Raw genomic sequence first — 26,206 nt, 5'->3', positions numbered from 1 at the left:
GGAGACGACTCCTGCACATTCACAAGCGTTGCTTCATGTGGAAGGATTGCTTGGGGCACTGAATCATGGCGAGGGAGGAGGCGGGGATGCAAGAGGAGCACTTCCTGCGGCCCCAGGGGAAGGTGCCAAAGGGAGTGATTAGTGGGAAAGGAGGAGTTATGAAGGGAGCGGTCCCTATGGTAGGTGGAGAGGGGAGAAGAATGGAATATGTGTCTGGTGGTAAGATCATTTTGGAGGTAACGGAATACAGTATATACCATATTACAATATATTGCACTGGAAATAGGGAATGAAGGCAGTACACTATTCACTATTTCTTCCTGTATGATAACACGGGAGCACAAGCGCTAAACTTGGTAAGCTGTTGGTCTCACATTCATTAAAGACCTGGTTAAGAACATCACACCGATCCAAAGGAGAAACACCTTATAAATTGTGACTAACCTACATTGTTTAAATGGAATACTGATAGGTGCACTCGACTGTGCCATGTTTTGCTTGCACAAATACTCAGTGCTGCCACTGTCTCGAAAGTGTCTTCCTTGCTTAAATCTCAATTGATGAGTACAAATTTGAAAAAAGCTGGGCGGCATAGTTAGCGCAACTTTGTTACAGCACCAACAATTACAAACGGAGTTCGAATCCCACAGTGCCTGTAAGGAGTTGGTCTATTCTCCCTGTGCTTTGGTTTTCCCCCGCGGGCTCCCACCGTTCGAAATGTACCAGGGGTCGTAGGTTAATTGGGCGGCGTGGGCCAAAATGGACTGTTACTGTGCTGTATGTCTAAATTTGTTTTTAAATTATAAAGTTCAGATTCATGATTAAACAATATTAATATCAAAGTGGATTTTTTTAACAAACTAAATTAAAAATGATCAGTTTATTGATGTTGTATCATCTCAGGAAAAATTAACAAGCTTGGCTGTTGTGTGTGCCTATTGGCTTTGAACAGAATTTCAGCAGATCTAAAGAAAAAGGGGAGTTATTTTTCATATATTTTGTTTCTTTCCTCAAAATCCAAATCATGTGTGTTATGCAATGAGTACCGGGAAACACAATGGCAATGGAAAGCGTTAAAATGAAGCATGATTGTGTATTTTATCGACAGCCTCATACATTTTAAGCACGTCCCAGCCATATGGGCTTGCAGCTCGAGTAATCTGCAACCTGTCCTATTGCCTTGATGTGCAGCACGTCACCCTTTTTTGACTTCATCCTGCAAATAATTGGCCTTCACTAGGCAAATCAAAAACACAGCACCTCACTTTATTTGTCAAGGCACAACTGAAATATAGCAAATGGAGAACAATATAGCTCACTTTGCCAAAGAAATGTTGAGAGCATTACTGTGTCATTATGGAGGATGCATGTACTAGTTCCTAGGAAGCACTAGTGACTATAAAGGATTCTTTATTTACACAGTTTAAAAGGTAATAATCAATCCTCAATTTGTCCAAATGCTTAGGAACAGTTTGTCCACCCATTAAACAAACTATTGTGAGTTGTGCAGTTCTAATGGTGACTGCAATCAAACCGTTAAATTGGTAAAGTGAAAATTCTTCAAAATACTGCATCAGGGATGGTGTGTTCATTACTTAGGCGGCACTGCGGATCTGCTGTAACAGCCGCCCTGCCACTGGTGTGGATCTGTGGAGAGTGAAGAGCGGAGACACAGCACACACCCCGCCGGTGGGATCCTACCACCCAGTCCTACTGCAGACAGCCCCGTTCAGGCTTTAACCGGAGCCTGTTGTCAGTTAACTGGGTGTAATTGAGCAGCATGGGCTCACACCAGCTTTAACCAGAGATTCAGACTTGTTTCAACCTTATGACACAGTTTCTTGGAGCTGATGGTGTCTTATTTAAAATCCTGCGATTGCAGGGTCTGAACCCAAAATGGTGCTGACTGTGTTTGGCAGTGGCCTTGAGGGGCTGCAGACACCAGGGGAGCAGCGGACTGGCGCAGGGCACCAGTAACACGGAGAACACCCCCACATTGAGGAGAGGCAAAGGAGATGACTTTAAGGATGGTGACCACTGTGGCAGACAAGTGAGAGGTTCTGCGGCTGACAGGCACACACAGTCGGCATGCTGTTGATGACCTGTGGGCGAGTAACCTGCACAGGCTGCAGGCGGATTGAAGCCGAAGGACTCACACCAGGCTGCGGCCTGCAGGAGACTGGCTCATGAGCACCGGTTATCGGATCCAGGATTCAAGAGGGTGCTGAGGGCAAGAAGGGCTCCCAAAAGGCCCTGGGTGCTGAAGGCTTATCGTGTCGAAGGTTAGGATCTGGGATAAGGTTTCAGATGGTTTGAACTGAACTGAAATTTTGTGTGGCCGCAGAGACTGCAGGAGCTCTGGAGGCGAATCCACGGACCCTTAGTGACTCTGAGGGCACTCTCTTATGCTTCTCATTCACTGGCTGTAAGAGACGCCAGGCAATTCTAACAGCGAATCTTTGTCTGCCTTATGGCAGACTAATGGCAATTTTGAGTAATATTCCATTTCTGCTTTAATACATGTTAATAAAAGGTATCTGGTCTGGAAAATCTGTGATCTGCAATCCATTACACCCACTGGTAATATACAGGAACAGCGGGAAAATAAAGGATGGCAAATTAGATTGTAATCTGTTGAGCAAGACCTCAGATTGTTAGCAAATGTTTAACCCTCCCTCCTTCATGATGGGTAACACATGGCAGCCATTGGAAATTTGAATGCAATTAAATAGTTTAAAATGCAACTTCCAGCAATGGATGGTGATGACTGCATAGGCAATGTTTGATTAAATGTAGTCTTTCAAATAAATTCAAAACTTTCAATTGGATGAGGTTGGGTCTGTTTAGTAAAATGTATTTTCCATTTGGATCAGCAAGGGTGCTGAGGGCAAGAAGGGTTTCCAAAGGGCTTTGGGCGTTAAAGACTTCCTTGTCGTATTGAAGGTTTGAATCTGGACCTTGGGTTGCCGAGGGATAAAACTGGAGTCTGTGCATCTGCAGAGGCTGCAGGATCACTGGAGGCAAATCCATGGACACTCAGTGACTCTGAAGGGACCCTCCTTTGCTTTCCTTTCTCTTACTGGGCAATAGAAATGGCGACTCTTTGTCTGCCTAATGCAAACTGGCAAACTTAAGGAAATGCTGTGTTTTGGAGCGGCATGGTTGGGATTGCGGTTAGTGCAATGTCTTTCCAGCACCAACGATCGGGACCTGGGTTCAAATCGTGCACTGACTGTCTGTAAGGCGTTTGTATGTTCTCCCCATGTCTGCCTGGGTTTTACCCAGAAACTCTGGTTTCCTCCCACCGCTCAAAATGTAAGGGGGTTGTAGGTTAATTTGGTGTTGATTGGGCGGCATGAACTCATAGGCCAAAATGGCCTGTTACCATGCTGTATATCTAAAAGAAAATCTGAACCCAGCCAAATCGAGAATGTGATCCATTGCAGTCTTAATCCAGCTACTAAAATCAGTGCCATTGAATGGTCATGATTATATCCAGATAAGGGCACACTTCTGATCCTGGGCTTGGGTATTCTATTGGGCTTGACGATGTTGAGTGAAACATGATAGGCTGTAGAAGCTGTGATCGTAGTAAACACACCAAAATGTTGGAGGAAGTCAGCTGGTCTTTTCAGCATCTATAGGAGACAAAGATTTATCATCGACGTTTCAGGCCTGAGCCCTTCTTCAAGATAAAATCAGAAGCAAGATGTATCAGAAAGTCTCAGAATTCAAGCAATGGGGGAGCAATGCAGACCAACAAAAGGTGTTAATGATAGGATGTGATGAGGGACTAGGTACAATTTATCATGTCTATACAAAAGGAGACAGGGAATGGAGAGATGACAGGGGAAGAAGGGGGGTAGAGAGGGTTTAACAAAAGCCAGAGAAGTCAATATTAATGCTATTTGGTTGGAGGGTGCATAGACAGAGAAGGAGATGTTGTTCCTCCAATTTATGGATGGTCTCAGTCTGGCAGCACATGAGACCGTGGGCAGACATGTTGGCAAGTGAATGGGAGGGGGAATTGAAATGGGTGGCCACTGGGAGATTCACACTATTGCGGCGGACAGAGCCAAGATGCTCAACAAAACAGCATCCCAGTCTGCATCCAGACTCTCCGATGTAGAGGAGACCATAGCGGGAGCTTGGGATGAGGTAGATGACCCCTGCAGATGATGTTGCGCATAGTGAAAAGAAGAATATATTTTGCATATTGAGATACTTTGAAAACGGAATTATTTAATTTGGTGTGGGGAAGGGGTGGAAGAGGATAGGGAATGCAGACAGCCCTGGCATTTAGCTTGTTATTCCATTGGTATTTGTGAACTGTAGTCTTAAAATTAACCGGAAGCAATGCCAGAATGGGTGACCATTTCTAAATCGCGCAAGACATATTTCGTCCTGCTGTATTTTGCTTTCATTTCAGGTCTGCTCCACAGCTGAACTGAACTACCTTTATCGCCAATTGCCTGCCCATTTCCCTCAATCACTCAAATTGCTTTTGTGCAAGATCTTTTTTTTTCATTATTGACTTTTCTCTTTGCCTCAGTGGTTCTTGTTTAGGTGTCTTAAAACCTTCTCCTATTCTCTTCATCAGGTGACATGTCATTATAGCCTTTCACTGCACCTCCAATGTTCATTCATTCTCATAGAACATTACAGCACAGTGCAAGCCCCTTCAGCACTTGATGATGCTCCCATCCATCTATTCCTTAAAAAAAAGACTAAACTCTCCCTATCCCATAATCCTCTACTTTTCTTCTATCCATGTGCCTAAGGTTCTCTTAAACGGCTGTAATGTTTCAGCCTCCACCACCACCCATAAACTTCCCTCCCTTCACTTTAGGACCCCCAGTGTTTGCTATTCCTGCCCTGGGAAACAGGTGCTGGCTGTCCACCCTCTCATAATCTTGTAGACCTCTATTAAGTCTCCTCTCATCCTTCTGTGCTCCAAACAGAGAAGTCCCAGCTCTGCTAAATTTGCCTTATAAGACTTATTTTCCAATTCAGACAACGTCCTGGTAAATCTCCTCTGCCCCCTCTCCATAGCTTCCACATCCTTCCTATAATGAGGTGACCAGAACCGAACACAAGTGTGGTCTCACCATAGATTTGTAGAGTTTCAGCATGACCTCTCTACTCCTGAACTTGTTCCCCCTATTAATGAAGCCCAACATCCCATAGGCCTCCTGCTACAAAGATATTCACTGTGCAGGTTTTACTCCTTTTGCTCTGTTCTATGGATTAGTCAGTCTTGACTTCTACTCAAAGATAGATAGCAATATATTCTGTTGTTAAGATTCAGCTAAGAACAGGATGATATGTCATTTTAAACAAAGGAGTTGTGCAGTTCATGATAAATTATTGATCAAGGTAACAATTAAGGAAATGAATAGAGAAGTATGATCTCTCTTTGAACCTGTTGAATATATTACCATCGACTTCTCCATTATCAGCTAATCTGCTCTCCCTTTCCCTTCCCTTTCCCTGTCAGCTCTCCACCCCCCTTCCCTCTCTATTCACCCAGCCAACTCTCCACCCCTTGCTTGCTGCTGTCTCCTCTCTCCCTTCTCCATCTATCATCTCCTGCCTTTGTGGACACCCCTCCCCCCCCCCAACTCTTTCCTTCAAATGCCTGCCGACATTATTCCGCACCATGATGAAGGGCTCAAGCCTGAAATGTCAGTTATGTATTTTTTACCTTTGCTGTATAAAGGACCCTGTTTGACTTGCTGAAATTCCCCAGCATTGTATTTTTGCTTCAACCGCAGTGTCTGCAGATCTTCGTGATTTACTTTGAACTAAAGTCAGTTTGCTATATTCTACAATGTTTCATTTTGGTGGGCACACAAAGGCACAGTCATTCTCAACTCTTTTTTGGCTATGGCCCCCTTGGGACTTCACTCCAAGTTTATGGGCCTGCTTCCCCTGTGAAGCAGTCAAGTTTAGTTGGTTTCCTCTGTACTTCTACCAACTGCATAAAACACAAAAATATCGTATGATTTCATTGTGCGCATCCCCCCCACCTTAAATGTGGGAGGTAGGTGAGGGGAGGGGAGATGCATGGCCCATGATGAGAATGGCTGTGATAGCATTAGTAACTTTGATGACAGTATGATGCTACAAGCATGTCAACAGTTGAAAGCATGAGGACTCACGGAGTTCACCTTACAGTCAGCAGGCCAAGGAGCTGTTGGAGGGAGAAGAGAGACTTGAAAAGGAAAGGCAGAACAAATCTTTTCAATATTTCAGACCTGTGGTCCCTTATGGGGTGACAATACACAGGAGGAGACAATTCAGCCCAACAATGAACCTATTGACACTACCGCACTTTTTTTCTTTTTTGCACTAATTATTTTTATTCATGGGACTATAATTCATAGCAATGTTTGCACCTGTAATGCGCAATAATGCTGCCGCAAAACAACAAATTCCATGACACATGTTCATGACAATAAACCTGATCCTGATTCACCAAAGGGGTCCCCAACTAATCTTGCTGCTTCCCCTTTTCTCTCTTCCTTGCTCCTCTTCCAGGTGCATGTTTAATAATTCATCTTTGGAAGTTATGAATAGGCTAGAAAACTTGTTCAATTCAACTCCATCCTCCTCCTCAGCAATATCATTGTATTAATGATTGCATGAATCACTGATATGCAGGTTGAGAACTCCTTATCCGAAATGCATGGGACCAAAAGTGTTTCAGATTTTGGGGTTTTTTTTTCAGATTTTGGAATCGTGTTTTCTGGTAACTAAGCAGCGAGGTGCTATCAACAGAAAACCTGTATCAGCTGTTAAACTGCAGCCACAAACGATGACAGGCTTTCAGTCTCCACCGATGATGCTGTGCTTTGATCAAAAGTTTACAGTACACTGTATTTTATTTTTTCAATGCAGTAATGTTGTTGATCATGTTACACTCAAATATGGCATTTTAGGTGGCAGAGAATTTCAGACTTCACATGAAAATAATGTTTTGTACTTTCCTAAAAAAAACTTGATCTCTGCTTGCAAAAGTAGATAAATGCAGCCAAATACTAGAAATTCTCCTGGACAGCTTTTTTAAATGTTCCCTCCAGAGCAATCACCGTGAGTAATGCACATTGGTGACAATGGTATGTCTGGCAGTGGTGATGGTAGGTCTGGCATGATAGTTGGTCTGGTGGTGATGATAGTAGGTAAGATGGTGATGATGGTAGGACTGGTGGTGATGTTGGTAGGTAAGATGGTGATGATGGTAGGTCTGGTGGTGATGTTGGTAGGTCTGGCATTGACGATGGTAGGTCTGGCAGTGACAAAGATAGGTATGGCGGTGACGATGGTTGGTCTGGCAGTAATGATGGTAGGTCAGGCGGTGATGATGGTTGGTCTGGCAGTGACAATGGTAGGTCAGGTGGTGATGATGGTAGGTCAGGTGGTGATGATGGTTGGTCTGGTGGTGATGATGGTTGGTCTGGTGGTGATGATAGTTGTTCTGGCAGAGATCATGGTAGGTCAGGTGGTGATCATGGTAGGACTGGCGGTGACTATGGTTGGTCTAGCGGTGACCATGGTTGGTCTGGAGGTGATCATGGTAGGACTGGCGGTGATGATGGTTGGTCTGGCGGTGACAATGGTAGGTCAGGTGGTGACAATGGTTGGTCTGGTGGTGAGGATGGTAGGTCAGGCGGTGATGATGGTTGGTCTTATGGTGACAATGGTAGGTCTGGTGGTGACCATGGTTGGTCTGGCAGTGACGATGGTTGGCAGCAAACTGGCACCAACAGAGCATCAGAGCCCCACTTGGGCAAGTGAGGTCAGGCATGGAATTTTCCACTTGTGGCCTCATGTCGGTGCTCAAAAGGTTTTGGATTTTGGAGCATTTTGGATTTTTGGGTAAAGGGTACTCGACCTGTCTACTCAAAATCAGGCTGTTTTTTTTCTTCTAACATTTGGTCATTACCGTTTCTTTGCCCCCAATTTTAAATGGAACTGCCAATATAAGCAGATTGCGTGGTCGCCAGCTCTCGGGTTGGTGGAGGGCCACCAGTGCCACCACTGGCAACAACCTTTCTAAACATTAATAACCTTCCTAGGTCATTAAAACATGCAATGTAAAATACAAATAAATCTCCCCTCACCTCTCACAAACTTAACCAGTGATAGGTCTCAATAGACACAAATTTGTTTTTGAATGAATCACAATTGCTGCAGAGACTTTGAAAGTGCTGACTTTGATAATACCCCTAATTGCGATTCCCAGTCGCAGAGCAGCTCTACCCCGTTATCACTCTACATATTCACCCTTCCTGTATTGGAGTTATGCCAAACTTTTAAAGGAGCTCAAACTGCTATTCTATCTCTAAGAAACACGACTATGAAGTGAAATCAGAATCAGAATCTGAATCAGAATTTATTGTCATGAACAAGTCCAAAATTTATTGTTTTGTGCTAGAATCACAGTTCATATGAACCACCTTACAAAAATAAATAAAAAAATAGTGCACAAAAAGTCAAAGTGAGGCAGTATATTTGGTTCATTGAACATTCAGGAATCAGTCCTTGTGCCACTGAGTGCTCGTCTTTAGGCTCCTGTACTTTTACCCCAATGATAGCAGAGTGAAGAGGGCATGGGCTGGGTGGTGGGGGTCCTTGAGGATAAAGACTGTTTTCTTAAGACACCGCACTGCCTCTTGTAGATGTCCTCAATGGTGCCTATGTTGTTGCAGGCTGAGTCAACAACCGTCTGGAATTTATTTCTTGTCTCGAGTGTTGGCACCTCCGTACCAGACAGTGATGCAACCAGCTAGAATGCTCCCCGCGGTGCACCTGTGGAAGTTTTCAAGAATCTTCAGTAACATACAGAATCTCCTCAAACAACTCATAATGTATAGCCACTGGCGAGCCTTCTTCGTGATTGCATCGATGTAGAGGCTCCAGGACAGATCCACAAGAGATGTTAACACCCAGGAAATTGAGTTCTTGATCCTTTCCACTACTGAGCCTCGATGAGGACTGGATCATGCTCTCCTGAGCTCCTTCTGAAATCCACAATCACGTCCTTGGTTTTGCTAACCTTGAGCACAAGGTTGTTGGTGTGACACCACTCAACGAGCTGATCTATCTCCCTCATGAACGCTTCCTCATTGCTGTTTGTGGTTCTGCCGACAACCTTGATGTCATAGGCACATTTGTAAATAGCATTGGAATTGTGCCTGGGTGCACAGACATGGGTGTAGAGTGAGTAGAGTTCAAGAGGTGCACCTGTGTTGATAGTTAATGAGGAGGAGTCACTGTTTCCAATTCATACTGACTGTGGTCTTCCGTTGAGGAGGTCAAGGATCCAGTTGCAGAGCAGGGTTCAGAGGCCCAGGGTTTGGAGCTTCTTGACCAGCATTGAGGGAATCATGGTGTTGAAGGCTGAGCTGAAATCAATGAAGGGCAGCCACATGTATGAGTTGCTGTTTTCGAGGTGGTCCAGAGCTGAGTGGAATACTAAAGGAATGAAAGAAGGTTTTGAAGATCTAAGCTCTTTGCTCTGAGATGCTAATTGCTTCAAATGATTTAGGAATGGCATCAAAAGGACCAGTCACAGACTTCCTCTTAAGAATGGTATAGCATAGAATGCACAGATAGAAACCTGACACGTTTCCCTGGTCTGGCTTATATTTCACTCCTGTGTCCCTTTTTCTCTTTGTTCTTTTCCTTCTTCAATCTTTTTATTAAGTTTCAGATCAATAAACATAAGAATGATACAAAGAGATCGTATTGCATTAACAACATTTAACATACACAAACACAGGCATCGAGCAACATCTGTAAACCGAGCCTCCCAATCTCCGAAACAGGAAAAGGAATCAAACTTTATTACAAAAGTATCCCCCTAACTAAGAATCAAATCAAAAGTTGGGCTGCCATGTTTCAGTGGTTAAACAATTCATTGGAGCGACTTCATCCCTACCATCGAAGTACTCGAGATGGCAGAGGCCGACAGCATCGAATCCACGCTGCTGAAGATCCAACTGCGCTGGGTAGGTCACATCTCCAGAATGGAGGACCATTGCCTTCCCAAGATCGTGTTATATGGCGAGCTCTCCACTGGCCACCGTGACAGAGGTGCACCAAAGAAGAGGTACAAGGACTGCCTAAAGAAATCTCTTGGTGCCTGCCACATTGACCACCGCCAGTGGGCTGATATCGCCTCAAACCGTGCATCTTAGCGCCTCACAGTTCGGCGGACAGCAACTTCCTGTGAAGAAGACTGCAGAGCCCACCTCACTGACAAAAGACAAAGGAGGAAAAACCCAACACCCAACCCCAACCAACCAATCTTCCCCTGCAACCGTGTCTGCCTGTCCCGCATCGGACTTGTCAGCCACAAACGAGCCTGCAGCTGACGTGGACATTTGCCCCTCCATAAATCTTCATCCGTGAAGCCAAGCCAAAGAAAAGAATTCTACTCCTCTACAGTCACAAACAAAAAATGTTGGAAAAGGTCAACTTACATCATATGAAAATGTTGAATAAATGGCCTCCGTGTTTCTTCCAATTTAACCCAAGGGTCAATAGTACCACTTTTGATTTTTTTTTCTCAATTTAAACATGCTATAGTTTGGGAAAACCATTGAAACATAATAAGGGGGTTTAGGGTCTTTCCATTTGAGTGAAATGGATCTCCTGGCTGTTAAAGTAACAAATGCAATCCCACGACAAGCTGAAGCAGATAAATGACTAGAGTCCAAAACTGGTCACCCAGAAAGAGCAATCATTAGATGAGGTTGTAGGTCAATGAGCAAAACTGCTGAAATAATATTCAAAAAATATTTTTTCGGGGAAGGGCAGGACCAAAACATGTGTCAGGGAAGCCATCTCAGAATGACATCTGTCACAGATAGGGTTTATTTGGGAGTAAAAACACCTGGGTCTCACCACAACCCCTTCTCTCTCATAGTCTTGCCCCTTGGTTGTATCAGTGTCATGTGACAGTCACCAGCAGTAGCTCCTGCTGAGATGACTCCTACACACTCATAACAAATTTAAGACAAGCAATGAGGTGCAAATTTCTGCAATGCCACAACCTATGAATGAGTGTAAAAACAAAGCTTAATCATATATGCCTTCTCCTGGGTAAAGTTTATCAGATTCCATTGATCATTTTCTTTCATGCATTTTATATTAGAGCAGGTTTTTAGAAATACCTGCTGGGCACTGGAATATTTTGTCTTGGCGATCTCCTTTCTATGTGTGACAGTCATCGGACTTGCATCAGGTGAACCCCCTCAGAATGCATTTTCACGCATTCTGAGGGTTATAAATAGCAATGCAATCAACACGCGTACCGCAGTGCCAACTCTGCCACTAACATAAAATTGTGGGGGAAAAAAAATCCAGCTACTTATTGGTGTCATCCGTAAGCGCGTTTCAAACAGGGGAATCTGACGTGTTGGTCTATAACTTTGTCACTGTTTGGTTCTCCCCTCCTCTGCATGTGTGAGCCTTATGCAGTGTTCCATGGCATGTCACCTGATTAGGCTAGACAGCCTACTAACATCATTCTGGACAGCGGGCAATAAAGGTGGGCATAATACATAAGAAAATGCACAAGAGTTCACACTAATTTACTTATTTTATCCGTTTGATATCACTTCCCAATCACAGCCACATCTGTAACTATGCTGTTCACCTTGCTATTCCAAGCAGTGATTTAACTTGGAAGTCTCAGGGCTGGAAGACTTATTCAATTCAAACCAATCCTCTTGCTTAGCAGCCAACTTTGTGTTAATTCTTGCATGAACTTCTGAAACCTACTAAAAAACAGGCTGTTTCCACCCCCACCCCCCCCCCCCAAGCCCGGCTATTACCATTTCTTTGTCCCTAATTTTAAATGGAACTGCCAGTATAAAAAGGTTGTCTGGCGGCCAGTTCTTGAGCTGGTGGAGGGTCACCAGTGCCACCACTGGCAAGGAAGGTACAATTACAGCATGAACCATCTGGATTCGTAGCTTTCATCATAAATGTGGATATTGGGCCTTATGAAGGAAATATAATCATAAGGCCAAATACAGTTCAGTACAATTAAAACAATTATATTTGCGTTCCCTGGTCATAAGATCCCCTCCCCTTAGTTAAAATGAGCGGGACTTGATTTCAATCAACTGCAGAACACCAGCAACACACTGAAACAATCTTGTCCACATCGATTCACAGTTCCAGCTATAGGGAGCCACCAGAGGAATGACATAAAAGGTGCGAATATAATGAAATGAAAGGAATTGTGCTATGTTTGCCAACTTGTAATGGACTGTAGGTTCACTGTGCCAAGACAGCATGTCCTGTGGCTGATTCAATCATTTCTTTTCCATCTGTTTCCAGGGTATCGGGTATGCTTTCTGCAGGAGTTGTTAGCATTTCTTTCAGATTATTGTCATCCTGTGTAAAGCACAAACAAAATGAGAAATATAAAACTTTATATTAATAGCCACATTTTATTTTCAATGGCAGTCTATGTGAAATGCAACGGGGATGGTAAAATAATGTCTTTTTTTTCAAAAAAGGGCACACCATAAGGCAAATGCAATGCTAAGTTACACATTATCGCACAACTAATAGCCTCTTATAAAGTAATGATCCATTGGAGATTGCCAAGCACTTTATTTAGAATGTTTCAATGCACACGTGCACATATGTACACACACACACACACACACACACACACACACACACACGGAGCTTAAGACACTCTAGCTGGATCAATTTAGTAATAAAAAACATATATTGTGGTGGAAATATAAGTCTAGGTGATTAGACAGAATATAAAATGAAATTGCTATCTTTAGTCATAAAAATAACAAAAATAAGCCTTAAATTATCCTTTTACGATCTCATGAATAAACTGAATTGTGAGGACTGGTGGTGCCACTGTGGTAATATTATGTGTAACCCAGCAGCCTGGTCTAAAAATCTGGGCCAGCGATTCTTATTGTAGGCCCTATGGCCTCCTGGGGCCCTCAGCACATTTAAGTAAAATCCTCAATTTATTTTCAGCTCGCGTAACAAATACTTTCAATTTTTTTATTATGTAGTCGGGAGGAGAGAAGTAGGGAAGAAACCAAAACTTTAACTGCTTCACAGGGAAGGGGACCCACAAACTTTGAGCAGAGTCCTGGTGGGGGGGCGCGGGGAGGTGCATAGCCGAGATAAAGGTAGAGAATGGCTGGTCTAGACATGCAAGGTCAAATTCCACCACGGAATTTAAATCCAGATCAAAAACCTAGAATGAGGGAAGCGGGATCTTGGCAATGATGATCACAGATGTCAAGGTTGTGATGAAAGCCTTTTTGGTTCACTTATGCATTACAGTAGAGGAGATCCTTGTCCCATCTGGCCTAGATGTGACACCAGATTTGTCCCAAGGCTATCTTTTAACAGCATTCTGAAATGACCCAGCAAGCCACACCATTATAAATTAAACTGCCACTTCAAAATAAGAAAGGAATGAGATTAGATGGATCACCCAAGATTAAATTAGATATTAAACCTAGACACTGCAACCTTGCAAAGATGTCTTCACAAACTAATGGGAAGAAATAGGGGAGCTGTTCCACAGAGTATTCAAGTCACACTGCCACATTCTCATAATCGTACACATGTCAGACTCTCTGATCAAGGTTCAAAAGAAAGAGAAGCAAAAGAGAGACCCTTCAGCGTGTCCGTGGATTCGCCTCCAGCGGTCTCGCAGCCTCTGAAGCCACGCAGACCCCTGCTCAATCCATCGGCGACCAGACCCAAACCACCGATACGATCGTGAAGCCTCCAGCGCCCGAGGCCCTTTGGGAAACTTCCCTTCCCTCAACACCCACTCAAATCCTGGCTCTGATACATGGTTCCCATGAGCCAGTGTCCAGCAGCCTGTAGCCCACGTGGGTCCCCCAACCGTGAGTTTCCTGCAGCCCACAGCTTGTGTGGGTTCCTCAGCCACTGAGCCCTTCACCTGTTATCCATGCAACACAATCTGAAAACGTTACCTGGCTATATCCTGTGGCAAAAAGCAGAACAAGTCCTATCAAGTCCCATTCTTAATACATAAGAAAATGCACAAGAGTTCACACTAATTTACTTATTTTATCTGTTTGATATCTGTTTTTCCATGCACCGCCAAACTGAGGCCACCCACAACTTGGAAGAACAGCACCTCATCCTTGGTCTGTGCCCCCTCCAGCCAGATAGCACTGACATCAGCTTCTCTGGTTTCTGTTACCCACCCCCCTCTAGCTCAGTTTCTCTCCTGTCTCCTTTCCCCTGCTCTGCATTCGTAGAGCCAACCCTCCCCCCCTCCCCCACCTCACCTCTCCTCATATCTATGTCCAATTAACACCTTTTGCCTGTCAGTCTGTGCGCCTCTACTTGCCCTTTATTTCCCTTTCCCACAGTCTTTTAACTCTGGCACCTGCCTGCTTTTAACTCACACGAAGAATGGCTCAGGCCTGAAATGTCAGTTACATATCTTTACCTCCTATGGACACTGTGCTGTTCCTCCAGCATTTCTGAATTTTTACTAAATCCCACCTGGTGAACTGCTGCTCAAACAAACAACAGTCAATCAGCAAGGCAACGTAGGGTGTGGCCAATAGAACTACTCAGTTGACCTACTAATTTCTAACCTGTTTACACTACCGTGGATTTCCTCATTCCCACTTGATTCCAGTGTGGCATCAAAAGTCCCTTTCACACTTGCCAGTGATCCCAGGAATTAACTGCCAATCGGCCTTTAAAGTGACTAGTGTGAAAGCAAATTCAGCTCAAGGCCGGCATCAGATGGCGTCATCTCATGTCGAGGATTGACTGCCTTGACCCCGGTACAATCCCCGGGGTCTGCGGACGCCAGCGTTGCAATCAGGCAAGTGTGAAAGAGCTCATTGGATTGTGGGATTGAAATGACCCAGGTTTTTGCACAAGTGCAGGAAGAAAAGATTCAAATTAAGGTATAAATTTTGCCGTGGGAGAGTCGCAGTGGGAGAGAGAAAGAGGAAATAAACAGCAATAAATAGCAATAGCGGTGTGAAAATTTGTACCGCATTAGCTTCTCTGGTTTATGTTGCCCACCCCCTTGAGCTCTGTTTCTTTCTGTCTCTGTCTCCTTTCCCCTGCTCTACATTTGCAGAGCCAACCCCCTCCCCCCACCTCTCCTGTCCTCCTATCCATGTCTAATTAACATCTTTGGCCTGTCAGAAACCCCTCCATGAATGGTCCATGTATGCAGCTGGGCATATAGCCCTTTAACTGCCACATGGAATTCAGGGAGGGCAGGTCCGCCATCACTTTTACCCACGGTATTTATAAATTATATGTGAGAGAGCTACCAACTTTTCCACCCTGTTTAAAAATTGTCCACTATTGTTATTTATTGCTAGCACTTTCCCACGGTCCCTTATAAAGGTTTATATAGGTCGGCACAACAACAACAGGGGTTGAAGGGATCACACTGTGCTGTACATAAAGATTCATTATGCTATAATTAGGCATGATTAATTTTGTTCAATATAAGATCATAATACATTGATCAAGATTTAGGGCAGGTCTACCATCGCTCGATGCATCATGACATCATCAGTAGAAGGTAGAACAGTCCTAACCCCGGGGATGGCTCCTTGCAAGTGTGAAAGTGCTCAGTGTCCCACTTAGGAGTGGCCAAGTGTGAAAAGCCAAACCCCCATTCCTATCCTGGGGCACCGAATGGCCAATTTAGTGGGACGCAAGTGTTAAAGGGGCTAAAAATACCTTGTAAAAGCAAAGTCAATGAGCATGAAGGGGAAATATTTCAAAGGTGAAAATCTTATCTCACATAAAGAATACTGATGCCTCTGTTGGACATCGATCATCCCAGCACCAGAAGATCAATGCACGAGTTCCTTTGGGGACGTTACTGAGGCACAACCATCTTTAGCTGCTTTATCAATGACCTTCCTTCACTCATCAATTCGCTGATGAATATATGAATGACTGATGCCGTTCATAACTCTTCAGCAATGCCTACCCCCATGTCTTAAATTCCTCACTGCTCTTTGGGCCTCTGCTAAGAATGGGATCAAATTTTGAATGAATTTTTATGCAGAGAGTGGTGGGTGCATGGAATGGGCCACTGGCCGCTGGAGGCAGATGCGATAGGGTCTTTTACGAGACTTTCGGATAAGTACATGGAGCTTAGAAAAATGGAGGGTTATGGCAAAGTCTAGTAATTTCGAGGGTAGGGACATGTTTGGCACAGCTTTGTGGGCCGAAGGGCCTGTATTGTGCTATAGGTTTTCTATGTAATGTATCGATATGGGTGTTCATTCTCCACAGCATAATGTGGTCTCCACTAAAGGTTCTGCTTCAAGCAATCTAAAGCAAGTGAAGATGGAGAAAACCTTAAAAAGAATAAGCTCTCTAATCATAAAATGTAATCTACAGTTGCCCATTGCTCCATCAAGCCAATTTCAACAATAAACATGCACAATTTAATCTGAAATCTACAATAATTAGATAACCAGTCTCCCGAGAGAGGCAGCCAATTCCTCACAGGTAATCTTCTGAGAACGTAAGGCTGTGTCACACTTGACCATGGGAAATTAATCCATATTTCAAACCTTATCGTTCAATTCTGAGGAACTCTGGATGACTCATCAATGAAGCTTAGCTTCACACAAAATAGGTTTGCTTGGTCCTTGTCACATCAGTTTTGCTTTGGTGTGACTATTTATCTATCTTATTAAAAAGAGGTAATTAATGTGGAACAACAGTCTTGGATTTAGATTTCTGTTACTCTTGAGGGCTTTATTTCTTCTTTACCTCAGTTCTACTTGAAATGCTGTCTTAATTAATGCCTCCAATCATATATCACATCCTATTTATGTAAAAGATACCTATTAGGTATGTTCTAAATAAATAGGCTGGTACAGTTAGCGTAGCCTTTACAGCGCCAGCGATCTGGACTGGGGATCAAATCTGTAAGGAGTTTGCACGTTCTCCCCACATCTGTGTGTGTGTGTGTTTTATTTCCCGCCGGTGTCACTGGTTTCCTCCCACTGTTCGAAATATATGAGGGGCGTTTGGGCAGCACGGACTCATGGGCAAAAATGGCCTGTTCCTGTGCTGTATGTCTAAATTTAAATTTTGAAAAATTGTCTCTCTCTCTCTCCTGTCAGCTTTTTCTGCCAGTTTAATGTCACTATTTACCTCCCTCACCTTCCCCAACTCAATGCTTCTGCCTTTCTCCAGCTTCCTCCTTTACCCCCTATGTATACACCTTCTCATTGTACATCTTTTTTTCCAGCTGATTCCTTCTTTCCTCCCTTTCCAGTTCCCTCCAATGATGACACTAAGATTGGAGGTTGTGGACATCGAGAAGGACTTTCAAAGCTTGCAGAGGGATCTGAGCCAGCTGGGAAAAAAAGGGCTGCAAAATGGCAGATGGAATTTAATGCAGACAAGGGTGAGGTGTTGCGTTTTGGAAGGAAAAATGAAGAAAGGACGTACACGGTGAATGGAAGGGTACTGAGGAGTGTGGTAGAACAGAGGGATCTGGGAATACAGATATATAATTCTCTAAAAGTGGCATCACAGATGGAAAGGGTTATAAAGAGGGCTTCTGGCATATTGGCCTTCATAAATCAAAGCATTGAGTACAGGAGTTGGAATGTTATGGTGAAAGTTTTATACAACATTGGTGAGACCAAATTTGAAGTATTGTGTGCAGTTCTGACTACAGGAAAAATATCAATAAGATAGAAAGAGTGCAGAGGAGATTTACTAGGACGTTGCTGGATCTTCAGGAACTGAGTTACAGGGAAAGGTTAAACAGGTTAGGATGTTATTCTCTGGAGCATAGGAAAATGAGGGGAGATTTGATAGAGGTATACAAAATTCTGAAGGGTATGGATAGAGTAAATACAAGTAGGCTATTTCCACTGAGGGAAGGTGAGATACAAACCAGAGGATATAGGTTAAGGGTGAAAGGGGAAAAGTTTAGGGCAATCGTGAGGGTAAAGTTCTCCACACAAAAAGTGGTGGGAGTGTGGAATGAGCTGCCAGCTGAAGAGGTGAATGCAGGTCATCTTTAACAATCAAGAAAAATTTGAAAAGTACATGGATGGGTGGGGTATGGAGAGAGATGGAGATCAGTGGAACCAGGCAGGATTATAGTTTGGAGCAGACAAGAAAGACCAAAGGGCCTGTTTTCTGTGCTGTAATGTTCTCCTGTTCAAGGAGGTTAAAGAGGCTGTTTTTTCTGATGATTCTTCTTGTCAACATGCACAAGAGTTCACTATTAACAGAACCACTGGTGAAAGTTCAAGCGTCTAATATGCAAACCCAGTTCGGAGAGATGTCCTGAAGACTGGTTTACCAATTGCAGTGCATTGCAGCAGTCTCACCACATGCAGAGCAAGCCTGCTGCCCTCTCCCAGTCAACCTAAACCCTTCAGCCCCACCAGCGCCCTGCTGTCACCCATCAGTCAGCACTGGTTCTCTCCAAGTAACAACACGATGCTGGAGAAACTCAGCAGGTCAAACAGTGTACTTTATACAGCAAAGGTAAAAATACAGAACCAATGTTCTGGGTCTGAGCCCTTCATCAAGGTATCAACAAAATGTAGGATGGCGCCCAAACAAAATGGTGGGGGAGGAGCACAGTCCCACAGGCAGGTGGAGAAGGGAAGGAGGGCACAGCAGCAAGCAAGGGGAAGGGACAATGGCTCTGTGAATGGAGAGGGAAGGGGGTGGAGAGCTGGAGGAAAGGAGGCAGAGGGAGAATGAGGAGTAGGTTAGCAGAAACCGGTTAAGTCTATATTAATGTCATCTTGTTGGAAAGGGTCCAAATGTGCTCCTCCAGCTTACGGGTTGTCTTGGTTTGACAGAACATGAGGCCATCAACAGATGTGTCAACATGTGCCTGGGAGGCAGAATTGAAGTGGTTGGCCACTAGGAGATCCCCGACACTTATGCAGACAGAGGGAAGGCATGCAGCCAAGCGATCTCCCAGCCTCTGGGTTCTCTACTAGTCCAGTCACTCGTTCTCTCTAAAGCTGGTCATGATCTCCTCCAGGGTCATCTGCACTGACCCTGACAGTCAGCAACCCTCCACCAGTCATCCTCTTCCTATAAAGCAGCAAAAGGGCAGGCAGAAGCACAGGGAAGGTTGGCAATGGGGAGCAGTTTGGGGACACTAATGAACTTCTGTATGAATGTTTAGGTTGAGAAGGTTGGATTTATAAATTTGGTTTGCAGTTTGTTCCCTCGTGAGTTAGATTTGCACAGTGGCCAAGTACGCACTGAAACAGTCATTTGTGAGTAGAAGGTGAGATGTGGATTATCAATGAATTGGATATTAGCAATGTGGTAACTAGCCCTGCACGCGAGTGGATAGTTAAAGAGCAGGCCCCATGAATTACTGCACACCTGGGACCATTGTTCCAGTATGTCACTGATCGGATGTCATGTGGCAGCACGGCTTTCATTTTACTTCTACTTCATAACTATGGGAGATGCTCAGCAGAATGATTTGCCATCCAATGGCAACTCTTTCTCGTGTAGTTGACATGAAGGGGCTGCTGCAGAATGAAGGCATCCTCATCCCAGTGACCTGCACCCAGACCATATCCCTCCCATCTGAGCTTCAATTCATTGCCATCTCATTCTTCCAAACGCAATTGAATACAGACCAAATTGACCTAAGTCCCACCTCAGTCACTGAAACAATACACACTGAATTCTCCTGAGATTCTGTTCCATCCAGGTCGCAAACAGAGCTCAAATGTGCATCACGGTGCGCACGACAAGAGGTTAATGTCTCTGCCTTGATGCTCTCTCACAGTTGCCCCCTGACTTTAGAGCCTGCCCTGTGTATATGCTCTGAAGACAAACTTCAATGGGATCTTTGGCTTGGCTTCGCGGACGAAGATTTATGGAGGGGGTAAAAGTCCACGTCAGCTGCAGGCTCGTTTGTGGCTGACAAGTCCGATGCAGGACAGGCAGACACGGTTGCAGCAGCTGCAGGGGAAAATTGGTTGGTTGGGGTTGGGTGTTGGGTTTTTCCTCCTTTGCCTTTTGTCAGTGAGGTGGGCTCTGCGGTCTTCTTCAAAGGAGGTTGCTGCCCGCCAAACTGTGAGGCGCCAAGATGCACGGTTTGAGGCGATATCAGCCCACTGGCGGTGGTCAATGTGGCAGGCACCAAGAGATTTCTTTAGGCAGTCCTTGTACCTTTTCTTTGGTGCACCTCTGTCACGGTGGCCAGTGGAGAGCTCGCCATATAACACGATCTTGGGAAGGCGATGGTCTTCCATTCTGGAGACGTGACCCATCCAGCGCAGCTGGATCTTCAGCAGCGTGGACTCGATGCTGTCGACCTCTGCCATCTCGAGTACTTCGACGTTAGGGATGAAAGCGCTCCAATGGATGTTGAGGATGGAGCGGAGACAACGCTGGTGGAAGCGTTCTAGGAGCCGTAGGTGATGCCGGTAGAGGACCCATGATTCGGAGCCGAACAGGAGTGTGGGTATGACAACGGCTCTGTATACGCTTATCTTTGTGAGGTTTTTCAGTTGGTTGTTTTTCCAGACTCTTTTGTGTAGTCTTCCAAAGGCACTATTTGCCTTGGCGAGTCTGTTGTCTATCTCATTGTCGATCCTTGCATCTGATGAAATGGTGCAGCCGAGATAGGTAAACTGGTTGACCGTTTTGAGTTTTGTGTGCCCGATGGAGATGTGGGGGGGCTGGTAGTCATGGTGGGGAGCTGGCTGATGGAGGACCTCAGTTTTCTTCAGGCTGACTTCCAGGCCAAACATTTTGGCAGTTTCCGCAAAGCAGGACGTCAAGCGCTGAAGAGCTGGCTCTGAATGGGCAACTAAAGCGGCATCGTCTGCAAAGAGTAGTTCACGGACAAGTTTCTCTTGTGTCTTGGTGTGAGCTTGCAGGCGCCTCAGATTGAAGAGACTGCCATCCGTGCGGTACCGGATGTAAACAGCGTCTTCATTGTTGGGGTCTTTCATGGCTTGGTTCAGCATCATGCTGAAGAAGATTGAAAAGAGGGTTGGTGCGAGAACACAGCCTTGCTTCACGCCATTGTTAATGGAGAAGCACAAAATGACAGAACCCAATCAGCTCAGGCAGTGCCACTCACCAATTGAACATACAGACCACAGATTTCAGATTGATTGGCAGAGTACATACATGACATCACATCCAACCCTGAGACTCTTTTTCCTGCAGACAAGTCTGCAATCAAAATAACACTCTAGCAAAGCTCAGTTTGCTCTCTTGCCATGGGGAGGAGCACTACAGAATGGAAAAAGGCCCTTCTACAGCACAGTACAGACATTTCAAGCTTATCACATTTGCCCGTACTTGGCCCAATCATGGTCCTGCCCGGTTCAAGGATGCGATTGTGGGGGCAGGTATCTCACATGTTGTCCCTCAACGAGCGCACTTGGCAATCTCTTCCTAACATTACCCTCCTGCCATTTCCAGAAGCTCATCCTGGCTTGCGTTGAAACAATTTTGAACAAACTGGTATGGTTTATAGATTGCTCCTCTATGGGCTGCAATTATTTTAATGCTACCAGATTATTTAAAATAAGAGCCATCATAAATATTCAATGACATTTGTGACAGATTATAGATATGTTTTTGGGAGATAAATTGGGGCAGGTTTTTTAGTGTAGGTCACATACAAACAATTTAAAACAGATCTTATTTGAAATACTGGAGCTCTGCTCATGCTAGACATGTCAGAGCAAACAGCCTTTGCAAGAGCTTTGGAGAGTGCCTAAGAGACTTCACTGATGGATTGTTGTTTACAAAAAGACAACAGGTGAAAGAACTTGTCAGAGTCGCAGATTGTCTGGAGGGGAACATGCTGTTCTAGGAGGGTCATGTGTTTTTGAAAGCAGAGAGAGAGTTTAACAGGTTTTCTCTCTGAGAGATACAGACAGACAGACAGACAGAGAGTCAGAGACAAAGATCACTTCTACAGTTTTACAGTCAGCAGCAGCAACTGGAACTGGAACAGGAAAAGCTGGAAAGCTTGTGAAAACCTCATTTGGAAGATGGGTTGTGAGTGCTGAGTTCAGCCTGGTCAAAGCCTTTGTGGTTCATGCAAGAGGAGAGGACTGGCTGTCTAATGTTTCACTTGAAATAAGAGAAACAAAAAGGAACTCTGTGGTGACCTGAAAAAAAAGAGGTTATCATCTGGAGAATCCTGAGGGGGAACGTTTCTTCGGCAAGACACTGAAGTGACTAATGGAAGTAAACCAGTTGTGCGTATCCAGCAAACAACAAATCTCTCTCCGAAAACCGACAAGAACCTTCCTGAGCGGTAACCATTTACCTTTCAAGCACCAAAGCCTGGTGAACTTTATAAAAAAAGTTAAATTCTGTGCACAGTATAAGAATTGCCTGCAACCACTGAACATGGAGGAATGAGAAGTGAAATTGGACTGTGAATCAAAGAACTTTTTTGAATTTACACACACATGATGTACACGTGCGCTTAGAATTAGAAGGGGGTTAAGTTAGGTTAGTTAAATCAGTAGTGATAAGTTAAAGTGTGATTCTGTTTTCACGTTTATAGATAATTAAAAGCAACTTTTGTTTAGGTAACCATTTGTCTAGGTGAATACCTGTTGCTGCTGGGTTTTGGGGTCCTCTGGGCTCGTAACACATTAAAATTCAGGTCATTCACAGTTTGATTACATTGGCCATTTTTATTATTCTGCATATGTTCTGTCCTCTGTTTTGAATCATTCATTGTTTTTATTTTCTTGTATTGTGAGCAATTATGGATTCCTCATTAAAGAAAGGGTGTGCTGACAATGGAAAGGGTTAGGGGAGGCTCACAAGGATGATTACGGGGATGAAAGGGTTATCATATGAGGAACATTTGATGGGTCTTGGTCCATAATCGGTGGGCTAAGAGAATGAGGGAAACTCATTGAAACATTTTGAATGTTGGAAGGCAGAGACAGAGTAGATGTAGAAAAGTAGTTTCCCATGGTGAGAGAGGGCACAACCTCAGGATTGAAGGGCATCCACTTAGTACAGAAATGCTTCTGGCTTTCTTCAGCCAGAGGGTGGTGAATCTGTGGAATTTGTTGCCACAAACAGTTGTGGAGGCCAAGTCATTTGGGTGTATTTTAAGGTGGAAATTGAGAGGGATTTACTTGGCCAGGGCATCAAAGGTTATGGGGAGTAGGTCAGGCAGTGAGGCTTGAGTGGGAAAATGGATCAGCTCGTGGATTTAATGGTGGGGCAGATTCGATGGGCTGAATTACCTACTTTTGCCCCTACAATATGGTCTTATTTTAGTCAAAGGAGTTCCAAACAAATTAATGCAGTTCAGGCAAACGTCAAGCAGGATGTGAGGCCAAAGAAAGACAGCTTTAAACAAAAGCAAAATTACTCCAAAGCCGCATACAACTAAAACAATACTGACAGTAACACATGGCACATGACGTCTAATCTCACGGAACAGAAAAGCATTAAAACTGGAACAGAAAAATCAATGAAACTGCTCACATGATTGATTAGATTTTGTATTTAAATACACAAAATCTCCGAGTTCCGTTATAGTTCAGCAAACCTCTTTCACTTTAAAAAAATGAGTTTGTAAATGTAATTAAGGCAAGGAAAACGCTAACCAATTAAAAATTAATGAAACATTTTGGTTTTTTGATGTCCTTTCACTTTCCACATCCGTTTTCTCTGTGTTACCAAATACAGAATAGGACTTGGTAATTTTAGTGGTTGCAGACTTTAACTTAATCAAAATTGGTCAGGTTATGACAACGAATAGTAGGGGCGGTGGGGGAGGTCGAGAAAGGGTGAGGAGAAACTAGGAGAAAGCTGAAAATTAAATATTGATTCAACTAATTTAAACACGTTTGCCAAATGTCATTCCCGTGTTTGTACAAAGTGAGAAGACAAAGCAGAAATATTAAAGGTCCATTACCTTGCTGGGGTCTAATGCGGGCGTGATCGCACTCTCATTCTCTTCCAGAGGAGCTTTTTGTTCTGCAGAACCATCTTTCAATTTCTGGTCCAAATCCCCTTTCTGGAGCCTGCCTTGTGGGCAATGATTCTCTTCTGCCTGCTCAGCCGTTTCTTCTTCTGCCTGAGGTTCAGGTCCCTTTTCATTGACGGTGATCTCCTCTTCATTGGGAAGCCCTTGCTGAGGGAGATATTTATCTTTAGAAATCCCTTCTGTTTGGTCAACACCTTGCTCTGCAGGCTCAGCAATTTCTTCTTCTGCCTGAACTTCAGATGCACTTTCCCTGTTGGCCCGCCCTCCATGAGAAATATTTTGCAGAGGACGGCATTTGCCTTGAGGATCGCCAGCTGATCGATTAGGAATGTCCTCCCCTTGGTCGGCAAGGTTCACAACCTCTTCTTCTACCTGAGGCTCAGCTTCACTTTCATCAATTATCTTCTCTTCGTCATGAGGAAGATCTTGCAGAGGAGGAAAATATTTATCTGTAAAACCTTCTTCCATCTGATCAGCACCTTGCTTCTTCTCTTGCTCTGCAAGGTCATCAATTTCTTCACTTATCTGAGGTTCATCTTCAGTGGTCTCTTGAGCGGGACGATCATGTGGTTGAAAATATTTATATTTATATTTAGGATTCTCTTCTGGTTGAGTAGCCTCTTCCACTTCTTGCTCTACCACCCGAGTATTGGCTTCACTTGCATGGCCGTTTTTTTCCACTTCTTGCGGATCCATTTGCAAACGATGGGACTCTTCTATCTGGCAAGGCTTAAGTGTTGCCTCTTTGTAATATGCGTCATCATAAACTTCCTCCTCCACGTTATGGAGCGTCCCATCCCCCTCTTCTTTACACTGCTCATGTAAGTCCTCCTCTTCTTCTACGATCTCTGCTGGCCTCTAAGGAAAAGGAGAAGACCGTGGAAACAGTGAACAATGAACTACCAAGGCATTCGCCTCACTGACCGACAGCAAAGGGGTCAAACTAGCTTCCGTTCACATCTTATTACAAAGGGCCCAAGAGGTCTGAAGGACAAACCTGGAGATTTTAATGGAGATAACAGGCTAATGAGAAGTAAGTTAAAGTCCCCATTAGCAGTATAGGCAGGTAAATGGAATACAGCAATTTTGGGAAGTTTTGATCACTTGGTATCAGCAATAGCAGTACTGATAATTGATTGGGACAGAGTTGGCACCAGAAAGGTCAATGAATTATCAGATCATGTACACCAAAGAAAGATTGAGTAGATTGGGTCTTTATTCATTAGTGCGCAGAAGGTTGAGGGAGGGATCTGATAGAGGTATATAAAATTATGAAGTGGATGTGAATGTGTTCTTTCCCTTGAGGGCAGGAAAGATTGGAACCAGGGTCATAAGTTAAGGGTTAGGGGGAAAAACTTTAGAAGTAACATAAGAGGAAGCTTCTTCACTCAGAGAGTGGTGGATGAGTGGAATGACCTGCTGGAAGAGGTGGTTGCAGCAGGGGTCAATTTTGTCCTTTAAGAAAAGGTTGGATGAGTGCATGGATGTGAGGGGATTGGGGGGTTATAGACAGGGAGCAGGTAGGTGGGACTAGTGGAGTTTCACTTAAATCAGTGCAAACTAGAGGAGCCAAGATGGCCTGTTTCCATACTGTAGTTGTTATATGGTTATATGTAATATGGTTCTGGACACCTGAGGAATCTGTTGAAATTTTTTCCCAGAGCCTTTTCCTTCCTTATTCTCCTTGGATTTTCTTTCCTCAGTTGATAACAATGTGTCTACAGTAACGGGTAGGGATTTGGAGTACAGGGTGCCCAGTGTGGAAATCATTGAAATATGTCATCAAAGAGGTTGACAGAGGTTTTGCCGCCGTCACAAAGTGACGGAAAAACAAAGGATCAGAATTTATAGACGAAGGATTATGAGAGGTTACGATACACACCAGCCGTGATCCAAACCATTCTTAAATAGTCCCTCTGATGCTCTAACCATAAAAAATGTGTGGGCAGGCATGATAGCAAAGCTGGTTTCTCATGGCGTGACATTTCAGATTTATTGTCAGAGACACATACATGCTGAAATACTTTATTATTCCCTGCAGATGAGGCAGAATTAACCACTTATTACCAGTGTAAAGAAAAACAGACTCAACGTACACATGTAAACCAAATTAAGAAATGTAAACAAACTGACTGTGCAATACAGAAATAGAGAAAAAAAATAAAGTGCAGA

General features: G+C 44.1%; 1 protein-coding gene across 3 annotated transcripts in view; it reads right to left on the bottom strand.

Annotated features, from left to right (window-relative positions):
* Positions 1-12,052: 12,052 nt before the first annotated feature.
* LOC138747980 (doublecortin domain-containing protein 2-like) overlaps positions 12,053-26,206 on the bottom strand; it is a 162,805-nt gene continuing 148,651 nt past the window's right edge. For all 3 annotated transcript variants that reach the window (XM_069907657.1, XM_069907667.1, XM_069907677.1), the window contains 2 exons: positions 23,963-24,892; positions 12,053-12,411 (listed from right to left, as the gene is read on the bottom strand). In XM_069907657.1, the coding sequence (XP_069763758.1) occupies positions 12,292-12,411; positions 23,963-24,892 (1,050 nt within the window). In that variant the 3' untranslated portion in view covers positions 12,053-12,291. The remainder of the gene's footprint in view (positions 12,412-23,962; positions 24,893-26,206) is intronic.

This window comes from Narcine bancroftii, chromosome 1 (genome assembly GCF_036971445.1).
Source record: "Narcine bancroftii isolate sNarBan1 chromosome 1, sNarBan1.hap1, whole genome shotgun sequence".
Taxonomy (NCBI): domain Eukaryota; kingdom Metazoa; phylum Chordata; class Chondrichthyes; order Torpediniformes; family Narcinidae; genus Narcine; species Narcine bancroftii.
This window is presented reverse-complemented; position numbering and strand designations above follow the sequence as displayed.